The 17633-nt window shown below is 37.1% G+C and overlaps 1 protein-coding gene across 1 annotated transcript; it reads left to right on the forward strand.

The window, feature by feature from the left end:
• Positions 1-4002: 4002 nt before the first annotated feature.
• On the forward strand, positions 4003-7258 carry LOC107814651 (uncharacterized). Its single transcript, XM_016640089.2, has 3 exons — positions 4003-4424; positions 6516-6765; positions 6906-7258. Exons 1-2 carry the CDS (start codon positions 4197-4199, stop codon positions 6762-6764), a joined length of 477 nt encoding a protein of 158 aa, XP_016495575.1. The 5' UTR covers positions 4003-4196; the 3' UTR covers position 6765; positions 6906-7258.
• The last annotated feature ends 10375 nt before the right edge of the window (positions 7259-17633 follow it).

Raw genomic sequence — 17633 nt, forward strand, 5'->3', positions numbered from 1 at the left:
AAATGAGGGCGAAACTGAAGGAGGTGGGAGAAGAAAAATGGAAAGCACAATGGAATTGTGAAACACAAAAGGAACGAAAAGAAAAATATAAACGGGGACTTGCGGAGGTGAAGGCGAAACTGAAAGAGGTAGAAGAAGAAAAAGAACGAATGAAAGAACGATTTAAGTGGTTGGAGCGGAGAATAAATGGCAATCGGGACTAAACATTGGCATGTATGTGTTTAGTGTATTTTTCATATTTCATGTATTTTTATTATGTTGTCCTGTTATGTTTGTGTTTGTGCTGTAGTAATGTTTTATTTACATTTTCCTACAATTAAACAGCTTTTTCTTCACTCATTTCAAATTGTGGAACATAATTTTATTTGATATATATTGCAACATACACAAGTAAAAACATGTATTACAAAAAACAATACCAAAATAAAAGACTAGGGGTATCCTTGATAGTTGGGTACATTCGACGAACTTGCACCAGGAGCCGGATTACCACCGCCACGCACACCACCTGAAGGACATTTACGACGGTCGTGTCCTGTTTGCGAGCATATGCCACATTTACGCGCATAAACGGTGTCACCAACATCCATTTGGTTCCGTATACACGTTCTCTTTTGCACTTGCAGCTTGCGCAAATAGTCCTTGTTACATACCATCTTAAAAGGTTCCGGCGGCCAATAATGCTCAGCACCTAATGGTTGCAACTTCCCACTATACGTGTCTATGTATGCAGCAACACTGTATTGCCTATCAATATAGTTTGTTGCCCTATATCCAACTTGTTGAAAGCACTTCAACGCATGTGCGCACGACATGTGGTAGATGGTCCATTTCCCACATGAACATAACCTTCTATTTTCATTCACCGTCTGTAGATTATTCCCACGGTGTCCGCGGATAGTGGTCTTAACTTCAAAAATACACCGTTCATGATCGTACTGAAGAAATGAATGCCACTGTGCTCGCCTCCTGGACCTTTCAAATCTTCTCATGGGTATTGGAATAAATTGAACACCCCTGTCCATCAATGCTGATGCAGCTGCATGCCTTTCAACAAACCTCTCCGCACTCTGTTTGAATGTCATGCGGACCATGGCAGTGACAGGCAGTCCACAGGCAGACTTCAACAAGCCGTTGAATGACTCCGACACGTTTGTAGTGAGGGCTCCCCATCGTCTGCCGCCATCATCATGCAATGTCCACATGTGAAGCTCATGCCCCATCAACCAAGTATAGGCTCATGGTTCTAACTGCCGGATCGTTTCTATGCGCCTCGTGAATTTGCATTGCTGGTGCTAAGTTGCAACCAGCCACATTAAGTCATGCAATGCCTTGTCAGGATATTTCTTCTGGAAATTGGCCTTCAGATGACGCACATAGTAACAGTGGTATGCATATGGTTCCTGCCATTCAGGCAAGTGACGTACAGAACTTAAAATACAACCATGCCGATCAGATATTAGACAAATACCTGAACGCTGTTTGACAACGTGCTGCTTCAAGTGGTTCAAAAAAATCGTCCATGTCTCTTCACTTTCATTGGCACATATGGCAAAAGCTAGTGGAAATATTTGCCCGTTGGCATCTACTGCAACTACAATCAAAAGCTTAATATCATACTTTCCATAGACATGAGTACCGTCTATGGAAATAACAGGACGACAATGCACAAAACCATCAATTGCTGGTTTAAATGACCAGAACACATAGTTGAAAATATATTCGGGTCTGTCTAGACTCCGCTCACGCCTCCATTCAACAACAGTCCCGGGTTAAAGTGTTGAAGTGCGGCCATGTACCTGGGCAGATTTGAAAAAGACTTATCCTAGTCGTCATAAATAAGTTCAAAGGCATGTTTGCGACCGAGATATGCCTTTCTTTTGGTTATAGTACAACCATACTCCTGGTGGACGGCTGTAATACACTCTTTAGTCTTGAACCTAATGGACACTTCCAAATATGGAATCAAGACAAGAGAAATCAAGTCCACATCCAAGTTGAAGTGATTCTCATTGTATGTGTTCATTTCACATCTGTGCTCGCTAATAAATTTACCCACTTTCCACAAACCTGATTTCTTCTTGGTGGCACGCAACATCCAGTGACAACCCATAAAGTCTCTACGGCATACAGCCTTGTATTTATCCGTAGTTGACTCACTTACCGTCATCTCACGGCACTCTCTTATACTGTAGATTGTTACAGCCCTAATTAGGCGAGCTTTATCAGGGAAATACATGCCCTTTGTCAGAACAGCTGGTCAAGACTCATCCCACATCGCTGACCGAAATTCATCATCATCCCTTGTGAGGGCATCCACGTTCGACATGCTTGACAAATTATCAAGGTAGGGAATATTCCGCTCATGAAATGGCACTTGGGACTCGTACACTCTTGGTCTAGCGGGAGGTGGAGGAACATGCTCCCTCGTCAGCTCAGGTTCAACATTCACTTCCTCCTCATCATCACCCTCATCATGGAAGGGTGTGTCATCCCCAGACTCATCCTCATTGTTGTCATAATCACTATCATCTTCCTGACTCTGCGAATCTGCCAAATCACGAGTAAATACGTCATCTATGGGCAACTGTGTGAGGTTAGCAGCTTCAAGAATCTCGTTTTCACTGCACAAAAATAACAAAATGATAATATACCCAACTAGATAAATACTTTAGATATAACTATATCACTTTACTTACAAGTCGTAATGTCTTGACGTTTCATGATGGATATTTGCTTGTTGGTGATGACTCCCGGATGGACCACCGTGGTCCAATACTCCAGAACTACACATATTCCAACTAGGGGCGGGGTCATAACTTGTAAAATTCGTATCCGGACGGTACCCCCTATGAAAAATATGAGTGTTAATACAAATCCAATTAAAACATAAAATAAACATCGCTAAAGCACCCACGGAATTGAAGTTTACCAGTCGTCTTGTTGATTATATAAAGTCGAAAAATTATTTTGCGGTTGCTCATTCGCTGGTGGTGACAAGTTTAAATCAAGGCAAGCTCTTCAGCAATCTGTCCGGCAAAAACTGCTCCAGAATAACCACCCGATGACTGGGGGTTATCCCTACTATGCACGCCCTCATTATTGGGAACGTCTTCCACATTGACGTACATTTCCAATAATTTTATTACAATAAATTCCCTGTATTCATCAGGAATCCGCAAAAAATCTCTAAGAGTTTCATCATCCTCGATGTTAAACTCAGAATAATAAGCAAACCCCTGCGGAGTCACTGAATACGAAAATCTACCGATTATTTTAAGGTTAATCAAACGCCACCTCTCATTCATTTTTTTATGTAACAACGATACCAATTTATCGTACTCCATAGTAAGCGGCAATTTAACATGACATTGTGGAGGTGAGCTATACCTCACAGAGTTATTCTTCCAACACAACCTCACCCCCCAATATAGTGAAACCCTTATTTTTGCCACTTCAGACATTGTAAAAAAATGATTGATAAGAAGAAGAGAGAAGTATGAACGTAAGTTTGAAGATTGAATGAATTTTCATAAAATTGAAACGCCTTTAAATAAGGCAAGTCCGAATGTAAAATGCAGTACAATACTACGTTTTATGTATTGAATTATTGTTATGTCAGTTCATTATTGGTGGGCCAAAAACCAGAGTAAAACACAGTATAATACTGCGAACAACTTTTTAAAACGCAGTATTATACTGCGAATTACAAAAAAAAAATTTTTAAAGTAAAACGCAGTATCATACTGCGAATTACAAAAAAAAAATTAAAAGTAAAATGCAGTACCATGCTGCGTTTTACTTTAACGGACTAATTTTCGTTAACGTAGTTCGCAGTGTAGTATTGCGTTTTACTTATTTATGTAACTTTTTCATTAAGTAGTATAAAAGTAGTTTTTGTCCAAAAAAAAAACATCAAAAGCGTTTTGGATACAATGACAAAAGTACCCTTAGTGGATTTCTGGCAACAGCAAAACAAAGTCCTTTTGTTTTCCTCCCGACGCGTCAGTGAAGATTCTCAAATAATAGTACCTTTTATTTTCTTCATCCCAATTTCCAAAACAGTCGTCCTACAGTCACCTCTTTTCTTTCACCCGCCTAAAAATCCACACAACCCACCTTTTCAACACCCAAAAACTCCATTATTATTAGAAAATAAGAATTAACAGTTTCTGTGAAAAGGGTAAAAAGAAACCATGTATGAATTTGGGGAAGAGCTAATAATTGAGAACTACAAAGTGCCATGGCTAATTTGGATTCAGTTAGTGGTGATGATTCTTCTTGTTTTGCTTTTATTCTTTGGGTTCAGTATATTGGATCTTCCTAACAACTCAAACGCTGGTGCTTCTTCTTCTACTGCTACTGCTGTATCTCAAGGTCCTACTGGTTCTTCCCCAAATTGCAACTCAACTGCCACCCTTCAGGTTTGAAAAATAAATCACTTCTTTCTCAATTGGGTATTGGTATTTCTGTAGTTTCTCTTTTATTTATGTACAAATTGGAAAATGGGAACTTTTTTCTTGAGTAATACCACCCCCCCCCCCCCCCCCTTTTTTGTTTTTTGATTTTGAAATTTTTTAACTTTCTAATTGAGTCGATAATTTCTTTGATTCTCGACTTTCTTTTTAGGGGGTTAAAATGGGATTTTTTTTTTCTTTTTCTGAAGTTGGTTTTGATCTATTTGTTTCTAGGCCTGAAAAATTCACTTTTCTTGTTTATTTCTCCCATTATGAGTATCTGGTGTGTTGTTTTTGTTCTTCTTCATTTCTATCTGATGACCAAATTAATTGAAAATTTTAGAAAATTACTTTAATGTTGCTTTGGAAAATGACTGCCTCTGAACATTTAATGTGTGCTAATAAGTGGACAATAATGTACAAGGGTAAGGTCAAATGATAGATAGGTAATAGTATACTACTTCATATATTCTGATGGAGTAATAGTTTAATGTATTTTTGAATAATTGTGTTTGGAACCTATTTCCTTAGTATTAGAAAATGAAAAGAAATACCCGGTCCATTGATCTCTTTCAGGTTTTTTTGGGTGGATTTTTATTTTTTTTGAGGAGGGGGGGGGGTGTGCTTGGGTGGTGGGGTTGCGGTGTTGTCAAAGAAAAGAACTATTCTTGTCTAAGTTAGAGAAGTAGATTATTCAGGGTTTGCTTATGCCACCAGCAAAAGCATGAAATTCTGAACTTCCAACTTCATTTTGCTAAGATGATGGTAATATTTTCCACAAAAAGCAAAGGATGATAAATGATGACCAACTCTTACTCTGGACCATTAGATGTAATCACCTTAGCTTTAGGGAAATAAAATGAGTAGATAGTTGTCTTTTTGTGAAAAAGTTGGTTTTCCCTAGGTATGGCATAAAATAATGGTGGCGTCCTGGTCAATTTGAGCGCACCTCGACTAAATTCAATGAGTATCGGATAACTCTGTCCATCAAAGGCTTAGCCTCTTGTCCATTTTAAATGTCACTTGAGAAGATCATTTAATAACATTAATAATAAGAGCTAGTTTGACTAAATTACTTGTTTGACTAAATTACTTTTTATTTCTCCTCAAAATGAGTAATAACTGTTGAAAGAATTTTTAGAAAATTGCAGTATAGATTATTTATGGAGCAAGAGTAGATCTGAAAATAATAAAATTAATGTCTTCCTGATTTCCTAAAGCAAGCTTATCTTTTACTAAACTTGTTTGCTAAAACCACATTTAAAATTGATGGTAGGTAGTACTTTCCAAGTATAAACATTCAATCTTCTTTATTTTTTAGATTGGTGTTTTGTCTTCAGAATTAAAACTTACATTCACTGAAAATCTGTTTTTCTGATAGATTTTTTTTTTTCTAATTATGAATTAGAAAGCAATTGAGGTAACTAGTATAAAACTGAATCCTCATTGTGCCAAAATTTTACTGTCATAATGTAGTTAGAACTTAGAAGAATACTAGTGGAAACTGTATGGTTAAAGGTTTCCCCATTTTATCATTGAATGCTGCCATGCAGTGGCGGATTTCCAAACGGTGTCAATTGACATCCTTCACAAAAAAATTATACTGTATAGCTAAGTAAATTTTTCGTGAAAATCCTGACTCCGTCGCTGCTGCCTTGGTGTAATTCTTTGTTATGGTCTTAACTCACATACAAACCCAGGTCATCAAAAAAGAAACGGAGAGAGTTTGAGAGGGAGAGAAACATTTTGGATATGATATTAAGATAAATTTTCTTATCACCTAGACAGAGTTTGGCTTGCATTAGCTGGCATTTCTTTACATAAAAATTATTGTTCAACAATAGCTACCAAAAGTATAGGGACATATTTTGTTGGGTTGTTGTCAGCATGTCCGCTTTTTAATTACCTAAGCTTATTTGTATCCTAGTGTTTCTGATGACATTTATCTTTGTAAATTTGCTAACAAGCAATTGCGATTATGTCCTTTTGTTGAATTCGAAAGAGTAATTAAGTAGATCGTTTTCTCATAGTAATAATTCTCTTGTATTAACATTCCAGAATCGGAACCAAAACCAAAATATTAAAAGGGAAACTGAAGCCAGCACAAACCATGAAATCACAAGGGCAGATGAATCCCAGGAAAGAGATGGATCTGCAGAAAAGGACGCGACCATTTTCAAGCTTTTTGTACGTCCGCAGCACCCTTGCAATTACTTTGGACTAGCGAAACAAGCGTTTCTGAAGTGCTTGGGCTTTGATTCGGATCGTGATAATTGTAACACCAGAAGACATGCTAAAGAGGATTAATGTATGATCTTCTTCACCCCAAAATGAAAAAACGAATGCCAATGACTCACTTCATATTAATTGCTTCCCATGTTCTATACCTTTTTTATTGTTTAAATCTTGAGATTCTAGCCTGTTTCAATGTAATCTGTTGTTTTGCAGGGAAAATGCTATATTTTAGTTCCTTGAGACAGAAGTGTCTGCCTTTTGTACAAAGATCAAGGTTTTGGAAAGAGCAGCTACTGGCCATTTTAAAAGTGTATTTGCATGCCTTGAGATTTTCTAAATCACATTTCCCTTGAAGCCTCTTTTCTAGTTGCAATTAAGGTCGGAGGGTAGTTTAACCCACAAAATGATTGTTTGTTAACATGTAGTAGCTCTTTCACCTAAGCAAGATTAGCCCTGCATTAGTTGTCTTGTAAAATGTATCTTACCCTGTATATAACAGCTTTATATTGAGCTGTGTCTACTTCTTTTTGCCTTGTCATGATAAGAACTTAATTGCTATTCTTTTAGTAAGGTGTTTCATATTATATGACGGTATTTGATTGGATATAAAGTTTAAGGTACTAATTTGACTAACTACTTGTTTGGATGGTTATATATATCGTTTCATAATGTATCGTATTTGTATTATATTTTATTGTATTTTGATCAATATAATATTTGGATAGATTGTATTGTTTGCTTTCGTTTCATGATGTCATGTACTAACAATATGAAAAATAAATTTACAATATTATTAAGAAAAAATAGGATATAGGGTAAAATTATTATATGAAAAGGTAATAAGGGTAAAATGAGAGAAAAATAAGGTAGTGAGGTGACCATACCAAATCGGCTGTTATATAAATTGACATTTTTCGTCGTTACAGAATAACGAATTTAATAATATGATACAATAAATAAATATTGTATTTAAAGCAATAATACGATAGAATACAATAACTAACAATCATCCAAACAAGTTGTAATGTATCATATTAATAGTAGTAAGAGAAAATATTAAAAAAGTGGTTGAAGAGTTAGTTTAATACAGAAAACACTATATGAAATTTTGAAGTTTATATAATTAAATGAATTTGAATTCCTGAATGTTGTTTGAAATGATGCTAATGATAGAATGACGTCTAAATTGGAATGTTTCAAAAACGAAGTATGTTAAATAAATTAAGACAGAAATAATATTTATTTAACAAAGACATAACATCAAATACTGGAGATTTACATCTCTTTCGGGGGGTTTGGGGGGGTTCGGTGAAAATAAACATTTTTAATACTATGATATGACTGAGTAGTGTACATGAATTGTGAACTTTAAATACAATAGTGGGTTTGATTTGTATGGAATTAACATTTTCTGTCCAACAAATTCTTTAGGTATTCGATTCCCTCACACTAATATCTAAGAGATATTTATTCATAATAATGAGCTTTGCCAACAGTTGAAGATACTCATTAAAAATGTCTTTCTGATCACAAGAGTTGAAACATTTCAACAAGGTCTATAAGCTTGCTCTAGCTTAGGAAAACAACAAAAGTTGAAAACCTTACTACTCCTCATGTCTCACTTGATGCGTTTTAAAAGTAAAATTTTAATATGGATTATTTCATTACTTAGAAATTAATAAAAATCCTTGAAGGCGAAACTTTTTAATCTTACACTTTTAAATATAAAGAGAAAATTACACGACACGTGAAACATATTCACTATATTTATCATTTGTAAATATACTTTCAGCAAATTTATCATTGTGTAGCTATATTTAAATTTTATAGTAAATCCATGAAACAAGAGATTAATTATTTTGAACTGAACCAAGAGAGCAACAAGCTCTTGTAGCTTAGTTGGTTAGAGTGCCCATTTAATTAGTGGAGGTCTTGAGTTTAACTGTCAATAAAAGAATTATTTTTTCGGTTTAGTGTATAAGTTTTTTATATTAGAGTAATACTATAATTTAGGTTTAGTGTATAAGTTTTTTATATTGTCAAGTTAAATTGATCTAACTTTTCTGATATAGTGACTTGAAAACTAGAGTATTAACCTACTATAATAAGTTCAAACTTTCTTTACGTGAGTATATAACTAAAATGTGCATAATATTTGTCACGATCAAAACCGATGGACCGCGATGGGTACCCGGTACCTTACTCAACCGAGTACTAATGTAACGTATCTTTCTTATTACATCATCATATACACGTGACATACGAGCCTAATAGGCCAACATAATCATTTATAAACTCAAAACATAAGCCGACAAGGCCGTACAATCTTTCACGTACACGACATACGTCTACAAGCCTCTAAGAGTACATAAATATCATAAAGGTCGGGACAGAGTCCCGCCATACCAAACAATACACGTCTAAATCATATTAACCAAACAAGCAACTCCGAAGCAAATGGAGCGCACCAACATCTTCCGCTGAGCTGATAGCCTACTTGGAGGGCTCTCGACCTGTCTATGGGATCTGCGGGCATGAAACGCAGCGTCCACAGGCAAAAGGGACGTCTGTACGAAAAATGTACCGAGTATGCAGGGCACATAAATAAGTACATAACAGACATGGAAGAAATATGGAGTACATGACTCAACCTGTAAGTCTGAATAACTTTGTAAATCATGAAATAATTACAGTATCATGCATATGCGTATGAATGTCATGTCGTGCATAGGTACATATGTTCATAACATCATCAAGCCTCTGAGGGCATCCCATCATATCATCTCAGCCACTGTAGGTAAATCATCAACGTATACCAGCTGATCAGGTGGTGGTGCGTATATAACGCCATAACCTTTCCAATATCCTATATACATATATATACATACATATATACGCGTATATAATGCCATCTGGTCACGGGTCAATGTACATGAATGCAATGCATGAAAAGTACGTTAATAAAATCTTTCGAAATGTCATAAGCCCATTTTGCCTTTGAGTAATACCATAAAGTAAGCTCGTTTCAACTTTCGTATTTTTCTGCGACCCATGAACAGATGATAAAATATTATAAAACATGGAAATTCAAGAACATAGATATCTCTAATACTTCTATGAATAGAGTCATTTATGAAATTTGTGCATTTGCACGTTTCGCTCGTATCATATGGATCATGCCAAAAGAAAGAAGGGATAGCCTTAACATACCTGTTCCTTGAATTATTTGCACGAAATGAAGCTTCTGCTCCTTTGAACTTGAACGAAATTGACGCTTGGACTCTATAAAATTGGAACGAAATTCTTTCTGCTTGTCTAGATTTTGGGACGTTAGTCTCTTTTGTCCAAATCAAGAAAGCTAATCTACCGATCCTTCACGTTTTCTTGGAACAAATTGAACAAAATCTTAATCTTGCTACTGTTTGTCTTTGTAATGGAATGAATTGGAAAGACTTTTATTCGTAATGGAATGAATTGGAAAGTCTTGTAATGGAATGAATTGGAAAGACTTGGAACAAAATCTCCTACTACTCACGTTTCTGTTGTTCCTAAGTCTTTAAGTAGTAAGAATGTTATATTGTTTCTTTTTTGATCAAATGAAGCCCAACTTTCTAAATGCCTTACACGTAATTCAATCAAGACTATGAGTCATTTACCTTATATATGGGTCTGCCACCTCATGTTATTTGATACTTATCCAATATATTTCCCATTAATTAGGTAATGTCTCGTTACCCGGTAATTAATCAATTACGCGTAAAATTGAGAATTATTCTTACTTACTTAAAATATTACTCACTTTTCACATACCTTATACACCTTACTATTGTGGTCATATAGTACCTTGTATGGTACTAGTCCATAAATATCGAGTATTTTAGCTTGAGCCGTATTTTATCCCAACATGCCAAACTTGGACGAAAATTCGTTTTCTTTGACTTGCTTCCCCTTTCATCTTTACGAATTTACTTATTACTTGTTTGAAATAGCATAATTCTTATAATCTCCAAATAATCTTTTCCTTGGACTGATGTCAGTTACCTTATGACAAATTCAACATACAATACTACAGGGTGCAACATCGTCGTAACGTAGTACTGCGGGACGTGACATCTCACTTCCGGGCTCTCATTAATTTATTTATGGCGTAATTTCATGTACGAAAATATAGGGTGTAACATCATTCTCCCCTTTGGAACATTCGTCCTTGAATGTTGACTGATGCACTTATCATTCTCATATTCCATAGCTCTTGCGAATACTTTAGTAGTCCTTTTGCCATCTAGGAAATTGTTCTGTGATTAAGTCCAAAGGCCAAGGCATCCCCCCCTTTAGGCCTTTTTCCCACGCCATGACTTGTGATCTAATTCCTTCCAATCTCGTAACTGTTGCTACCTTCCATTATGCAGCTTCTACGATACTGACCTTGTAAGTGTGCCTATGCGACTCTTCTCTCCTTTTTCCTCTAGCTTTTAGCCAATCCTGAAGTTCTTCGCTTGGTATTTGTCGAACTTACGAATATTGCTATATCTTATTTTATAGACCTGGTTATCCATTCGTATGACTTTACTGCATCTACATAGGTCATACTATACCATAACTCTTACCTTGATTTCTCATTACTGAGGTCTGCTACCAAATCTCATATTACTTTTGTTGCTTATCTCATATGTATAAATCTATGTTCTCCACATTACTGTTCATCTTTAAGAATGACAGCTTAATCTCCTATCATACTTTATAACTTTTATCCATCCATTATTGATTCACTTTAATTTCGATCCATAATCCACCCATGATAACTTAACCTTTTATGTAATGTTGCAACTAGGATTCACGTTTTATCGGGGAACATCTAAAATGATTAGATTGATCCACCTGGGGCGATACCTTGTTTTCATAACCGTATCTCACGGCATCCCAATGTGATTCACCTTGCGTGAGTATCTTAATCTTTTCCAATTTATGAGATCCCATTCTTTTATTCGTCAGTTCCTTACTCAATCTAAGGCCCAAACGTCATTTTTTTGTTTATAATAATTACACCCTCATTCTATTAACAGGGCAGCATTCCATCTCTTCTGAATGTTATTAGTCTTAGACTCCGTTGAGTTCATTCAGGTTATACTGAACTTTCTATAACTTAGAGAAACCATTAGATTTCTTGTTTTCATGGGTCTTAATCCCGATGACTTATCCGTTCTCGTCACCATCTCACTCGCCCTTTCTCGTTCTTACTCCTGTCATAAAACTTTGTCGCTTTACTATACTTTAGCTTGGGACCCATACATATCTATTTATATTATTCGTGTCCTTCCTTCAACTTGCTTGCACCATAGATTTCCTTATGTTATTTTGGAACATCAAGCGAGACATCACATTGTCTCTAACTATTCTTTACTCTCATAATCAGGCTTTTTGATACCTAGACCATAGGCTAGAAGATATGCTACTGATGTTACTACTATCATTTCTGGATATTGAATCCTCGTGCTTCTAGCCTTTTATCCCAAGTATGGAATATTCTCATCCTTCTGCTTTTGAGTATCTCGTTCATTGTTCACCTTTACCTTACTTTCCTTAAAGCTTTACATCACATCTTCTATCTCTTTCATGACCTTCCCTCCACATAGATATAATTCACATCCACGTCTTGAACTTCTATTATAATACATGCACCTCTTTACACAATCTCGCGAGAGCTTCATACTAACTTCTTATGAGGTTGGGACACTTCTAACTGGCTTTATCGTAGAGCCGTCATAGAATATGGCTACTGCATTATCTCTCTTGTACCTTTGATAGTAAGAGTGATTCTATAATGTTTTTAATCACGATTTCTATAATTTTTAGGGTCCAATAATCAGATTCGTGATTTACTTCGTTGATATATATCTTTAGTTTCCTCCTTCTTCTTATCAGCCTTTATATAGGCTCAAGCTACCTAGAGATATGCGGTTCATGGTATTAGTTATTACGTTAGCGTTCCATGGGCATTATGGAATATCCATGATACAATCTTCTAACAATTCAATCCTTGTCTATGCCCTGGGCTCAATTCTTTCTTTTAACTTATACCGGAGTCTTCTATGGCTGTATGATTGTCAACAAATATGTTGCACGGATAATGCTCCAAAATCTTGAGTGTATCCATAACGTACTAACTCTGGATCGTTGATCGAATAATTCCTTTCGTTCCATCTCAGCTTTCTTTAAACATGTGCAATTACTTTTCCTGGTCTTTCTGCCCCTTGTTGCGTGCATACTTAAGTCATCCTAGTTCCCACACATACTAGAATTTTTGTGCAACTCATATAGTCTCGAATATTACCTTCGATCTTTCTCCCTGTTCATTAGTCACAGTAGGTGCCACTTTCTTTTCGAGGGCATACAATTTTTGTTGTGAAACTGTTGTTACACGACCATTTCCTCTTTAGGTCATTGTGCTTAGGTTGAAGCCTTCTTTCTTATCTCCTCAGCTAGTCTTTCGTTGTAGTACTTAGGGAGAATCCTTGACTCTCGTAAAGCTGTGAGCTTATTACAGATCTTTTTGATCTCCTTACTTGCCTATAACCATCCGTAGTTGCTTACTTCCATGCCTTGTGCTTGTATGGTGGTTTCTGAACTGATATTTTGACTGCTTTCCTAGTGGCACTTTCTTTTATCCCCGTAATACCCATACAGTACCTTTACCCACCCCGACTCTTATTTGAATATATCTCAAGTATTATAATGATATTCTTCGAGGTTGAATTCTCCATGTTGGGTTCTACTATATTTATCTTACGCGATCTGATGACTCGTCTGTAACCTCCTATTTAGCCATAACTGGGATCTTCCTGACCAATTTCTAACTACTCGTTGGCCCATTCTCATGTCAATATTCCTCGTAATCTTTCTTGGGTTATTTCCTTTGTCTTAACTTACATCTCGCACTGGCTCCTTATTTATGAGTAACAGCTCGGGCAGGAACCTTTACTTTCTCTCCTTGACGTCGTGCCTGCACAATATTCTTGAATCGTAGCATATCTGTAAGATTTGGATAAGTGCCATCTCATTCCTCTTTCATTTATCGCATTCTTCCTTTACCATTCCATAGTCACTAGAACCACTTAATTCTGATTTAATGCCATATCACTGCATATTCCCCCCTTTAGGGGTGTACTAAGCCTTGGAGCTATGACGATCTACCTATAGATATTTTAACTCTTCATCTATGGTATCCTTTCACATCATCGATGACCCTTACTCACCTTGCGGTAATCCTTCCGTACCAAGGATAACAAAATTCCTTACTCACGAGGGTGAAACTTAGTATAACTGGGATATACAGTTCCTTAAGCTAAACTTTGCTCACCTTGCTTGCTTTAGGGAAGCATCTTCCTGAATTACCATTCTCTGAATTTCTCATGAATCTTCTTCTGTTGTCCGTCCTATTATTGTCGGAATGCGATCTGAAATTCTAATGACGCTGACTATTATCAAATCACTCAGCCCCTAATTCATATTTAGTTTATCTTGTTCACCAGTCCATATTAATTTCTATTAATCTGGTGTCTAATTTTTCCTTCTGTTAATCACGTTAGTGCTGCGAACTTATTTCTCGAAATGAGGGTATGACTTTATGGCCTATATTCTTTTATTGTCTCAAGGCCTGTCATCATTTGTCTTTTCCTTCACTTGACAATTAACTCTGTAATACTATCATCATTTTTTTGACCTACCATTTTCATCCGTGTATCACATCTTGCTCATAATGCTTCATTACTTCTCTTCTTATTGTCACGACCCCAACCCGGACCCGGCCATGATGGCGCCTCTCATGAAGACAAGGCCAGCCGACAAAATTCCCAAATTCAATTTTAATAATTTAATAATTCAATTTAAGTCATTTATAAGGATAAATCCCCAACAAGTATATATTTACTGAAATAAAACAAGTGCAGAAATAAATACAGCCCGACATCGGGGTGTCACAAGTCACGAGCATCTACTAGGGTCTAAATACAACGGAATAGTATAGACTATATTAAATACAGTCTAATGAAATCAAGAAGGAGAAAAGCAGTCCTGCGAATGCCTGCAACTACCTTGCTAAACTCTGATGACTCTGCTTCCGATCAACCAGTACAGGCTACCGGGTTCAGAAATACATGAATCTACATACAAGGTGCAGGGAGTAAAGTGAGTACTCCGACTCAGTGAGTAACAATCATAACTAAAGACTGAGTGATAGGAAATCATAAAAAATATATCAATATGCTGTATAGAGTAGTACAAAACTAGTAAGAAAGCAATGAAGCTGTGAAATCTCTTAAAGGACCTTAACTCAGTTTAAACTTCTTTAAAAATGACTTTTTAACAGTTAAGCAATTGAATGCAAAGCAATTCGAACATATAAGTACAGAAAATCCGCCCCTCGGGCACAACTACACAATTAAACAAGTAGATGATAGGCAAATAAGAAAGATAAACATATAAGGGTTCGCCCCTCGGGCACAATGTCAATAAATCCGCCCCTGGGGCAATATCTTAGAACAATACCAGCCCCACGGGCTATATCTCACATCACAATGGGTACCCGCGTTCACTGGAGGTGTGTAGACTCCTAGAGGGGCCCCTTACGGCCCAAGCGCAATATCAAGCCATCTCGTGGCATCATCACTAGGTTCTCGGCCTCATATCAACAATCCACCTCGTGGCGTACAAAACTCAGGCCATCGGCCTCATAATCATAATCAGTGTATCACCGCTGTGGCGTGCAACCCGACCCAAAAGTATCCTCACAACACAGGCTCTCGGCCTTACTCAGTCAAAATCACATAAGACACTCGGGCAACAGTAAAACATGATGCTCAGCCCTAAATATTATTTAAGATGTCAAAATAGAGTAAACATGACTGAGTTTTGAAAACAATAGAATATAGCCTAATTAAGTACAAGTTTAAAGTCAAAACAGTGAGGAAATATCAATAAAAATCCCCGAAAGGTTCAAATAGTTGGCACGAGGCCCAAATATAGCATTTAGCCCAAAATATGATGATAGCAAATAGTTTTCAATCAAATACGCAGTAAAACAGTCATTCGGGATATATTACGTCACAATCCCCAACAGTGCACGACTCCACACTCGTCATCTAGCATGTGCGTCACCTCAATATAGCACAACGATATCCAATCCGGGGTTTCATACCCTCATAACATCATTTACAATCATTACTCACCTCGGTCCAGTCCAAACTCTAGCCCACGATGCCTTTGCCCTCACGAATCGACCTCCGGATGCTCCAAATCTAGCCGCAATCAGTACATAATCATTAAAATATGCTAAGGGAACAAAGCCCACTCGAAAATATCCAATTTACATTAAAAACCCCGAAATTGCTCAAACCCGGCCCCCAGGACCACGTCTCGGAATCCGATAAAAGTCACATCAATAGAATCCTCATCCTCTCACGAGTCTATTCATACCAAGAACATCAAAATCGGACCTCAATTGCCCCTTCAAATTCCTAATTTACACTCTCCAAAGTCAAGCCCTAATTTTCAAACTTTAGACTTTAATTTCCACATATTTCATGATTAAACAAGTAAAAATCAACATAGGATCGAGTATTGAGTTCAAAAATCTTACCTCTAGGTGTTATATCTTGAATCCCTCTTCAAATCCTCTCAAAAAGCTCCAAAATCGCCTAAAAATGGTAAAAGTTAGCCCCAAAATCGCAGACAATGGCTATTTAATTATTCTGTCCAGGCATCAAAAACCTTCTTCGCGAACGCGGTCAAAGCCTCGCGTTCGCGAAGCACAAAAAATCCATTGACCAAAATTTCCCCTTACGCGAACGCGACCTCCAGCTTGCGAACGCGAAACGTCCGCTTTCCAAACCATTATGAACGCGGCCTCCTTACGTGAACGCATAGCATAAAAAGACTGGGACCCCATCTGCTCCCACTTACTCTATACGAACGCGACACATGCCATACGAATGCGGAGAATCAAACTTCCCAACATCGCGAACGCGACACACAAAACGCGAATGCGAAGGCAAAAATTTTCGCCTCAGAAAAATACCCTTTCGCGAACACGGGTCCCTGACCGCGAACGCGAAGAACAAATTGTCTGCAACACAAAACCAGCAAAAACCGTCAAGTCAAAAGTCCAAAATTGATCCGTTTAACCATCCAAAACTCACTCGATGCCTTCGGGACCTCAACCAAACATGCCAACATATCCCATAACCTCATTAAAACTTGTTCCAACCTTTGGAACACTCAAAACAACATCAAAACACCAAGATCACATCGTATTCAAGCTTAAGAATTTCAAGAACTTCCAAATTACGCTTTTGATCAAAAACCCAACCAAACCACGTTCGAATGACCTAAAATTTTGCACACACATCACAAATGATACAACGGAGCTACTGCAACTTTCGTAATTCCATTCTGACCCCTATATCAAAATTTTACCTATCAACCGAAAAATGCCAAAATCTCAATTTCGCCAATTCAAGCCTAAACCTTCCACGGACTTCCAAAATGCATTTCGATCACGCTCCTAAGTCCCAAATCACCTAACGGAGCTAACGAAATCATAAAAATTCCAAATCACCTAACAAGTCAAAACTTGGTCAAACCTTTCAAATTTTAAGCTTCAAACTGAGAATTATTCTTCCAAATTCATTCCGATTACCCTAAAAACCAAAACCGATTATTTACATAAGTCATAACACATCATACGAGGCTAGTCATGCCTGAGAACTGGCGAGCGAAGTGCAAAAGCACAAAATGACCGGTCGAGTCGTTACATCCTCCCCCATTTAAACATACGTTCGTCCTCGAACGTGCCCAGAGTTGTTTCGAAAACCATCAATCGTTGAGTAACCTTACCATGCACATACCCGGTGGTGATCCCACGTCACCCTATCCCATATAGGTCCG

This window comes from Nicotiana tabacum, chromosome 11 (assembly GCF_000715075.1).
Source record: "Nicotiana tabacum cultivar K326 chromosome 11, ASM71507v2, whole genome shotgun sequence".
Classification (NCBI taxonomy): Eukaryota; Viridiplantae; Streptophyta; class Magnoliopsida; order Solanales; family Solanaceae; genus Nicotiana; species Nicotiana tabacum.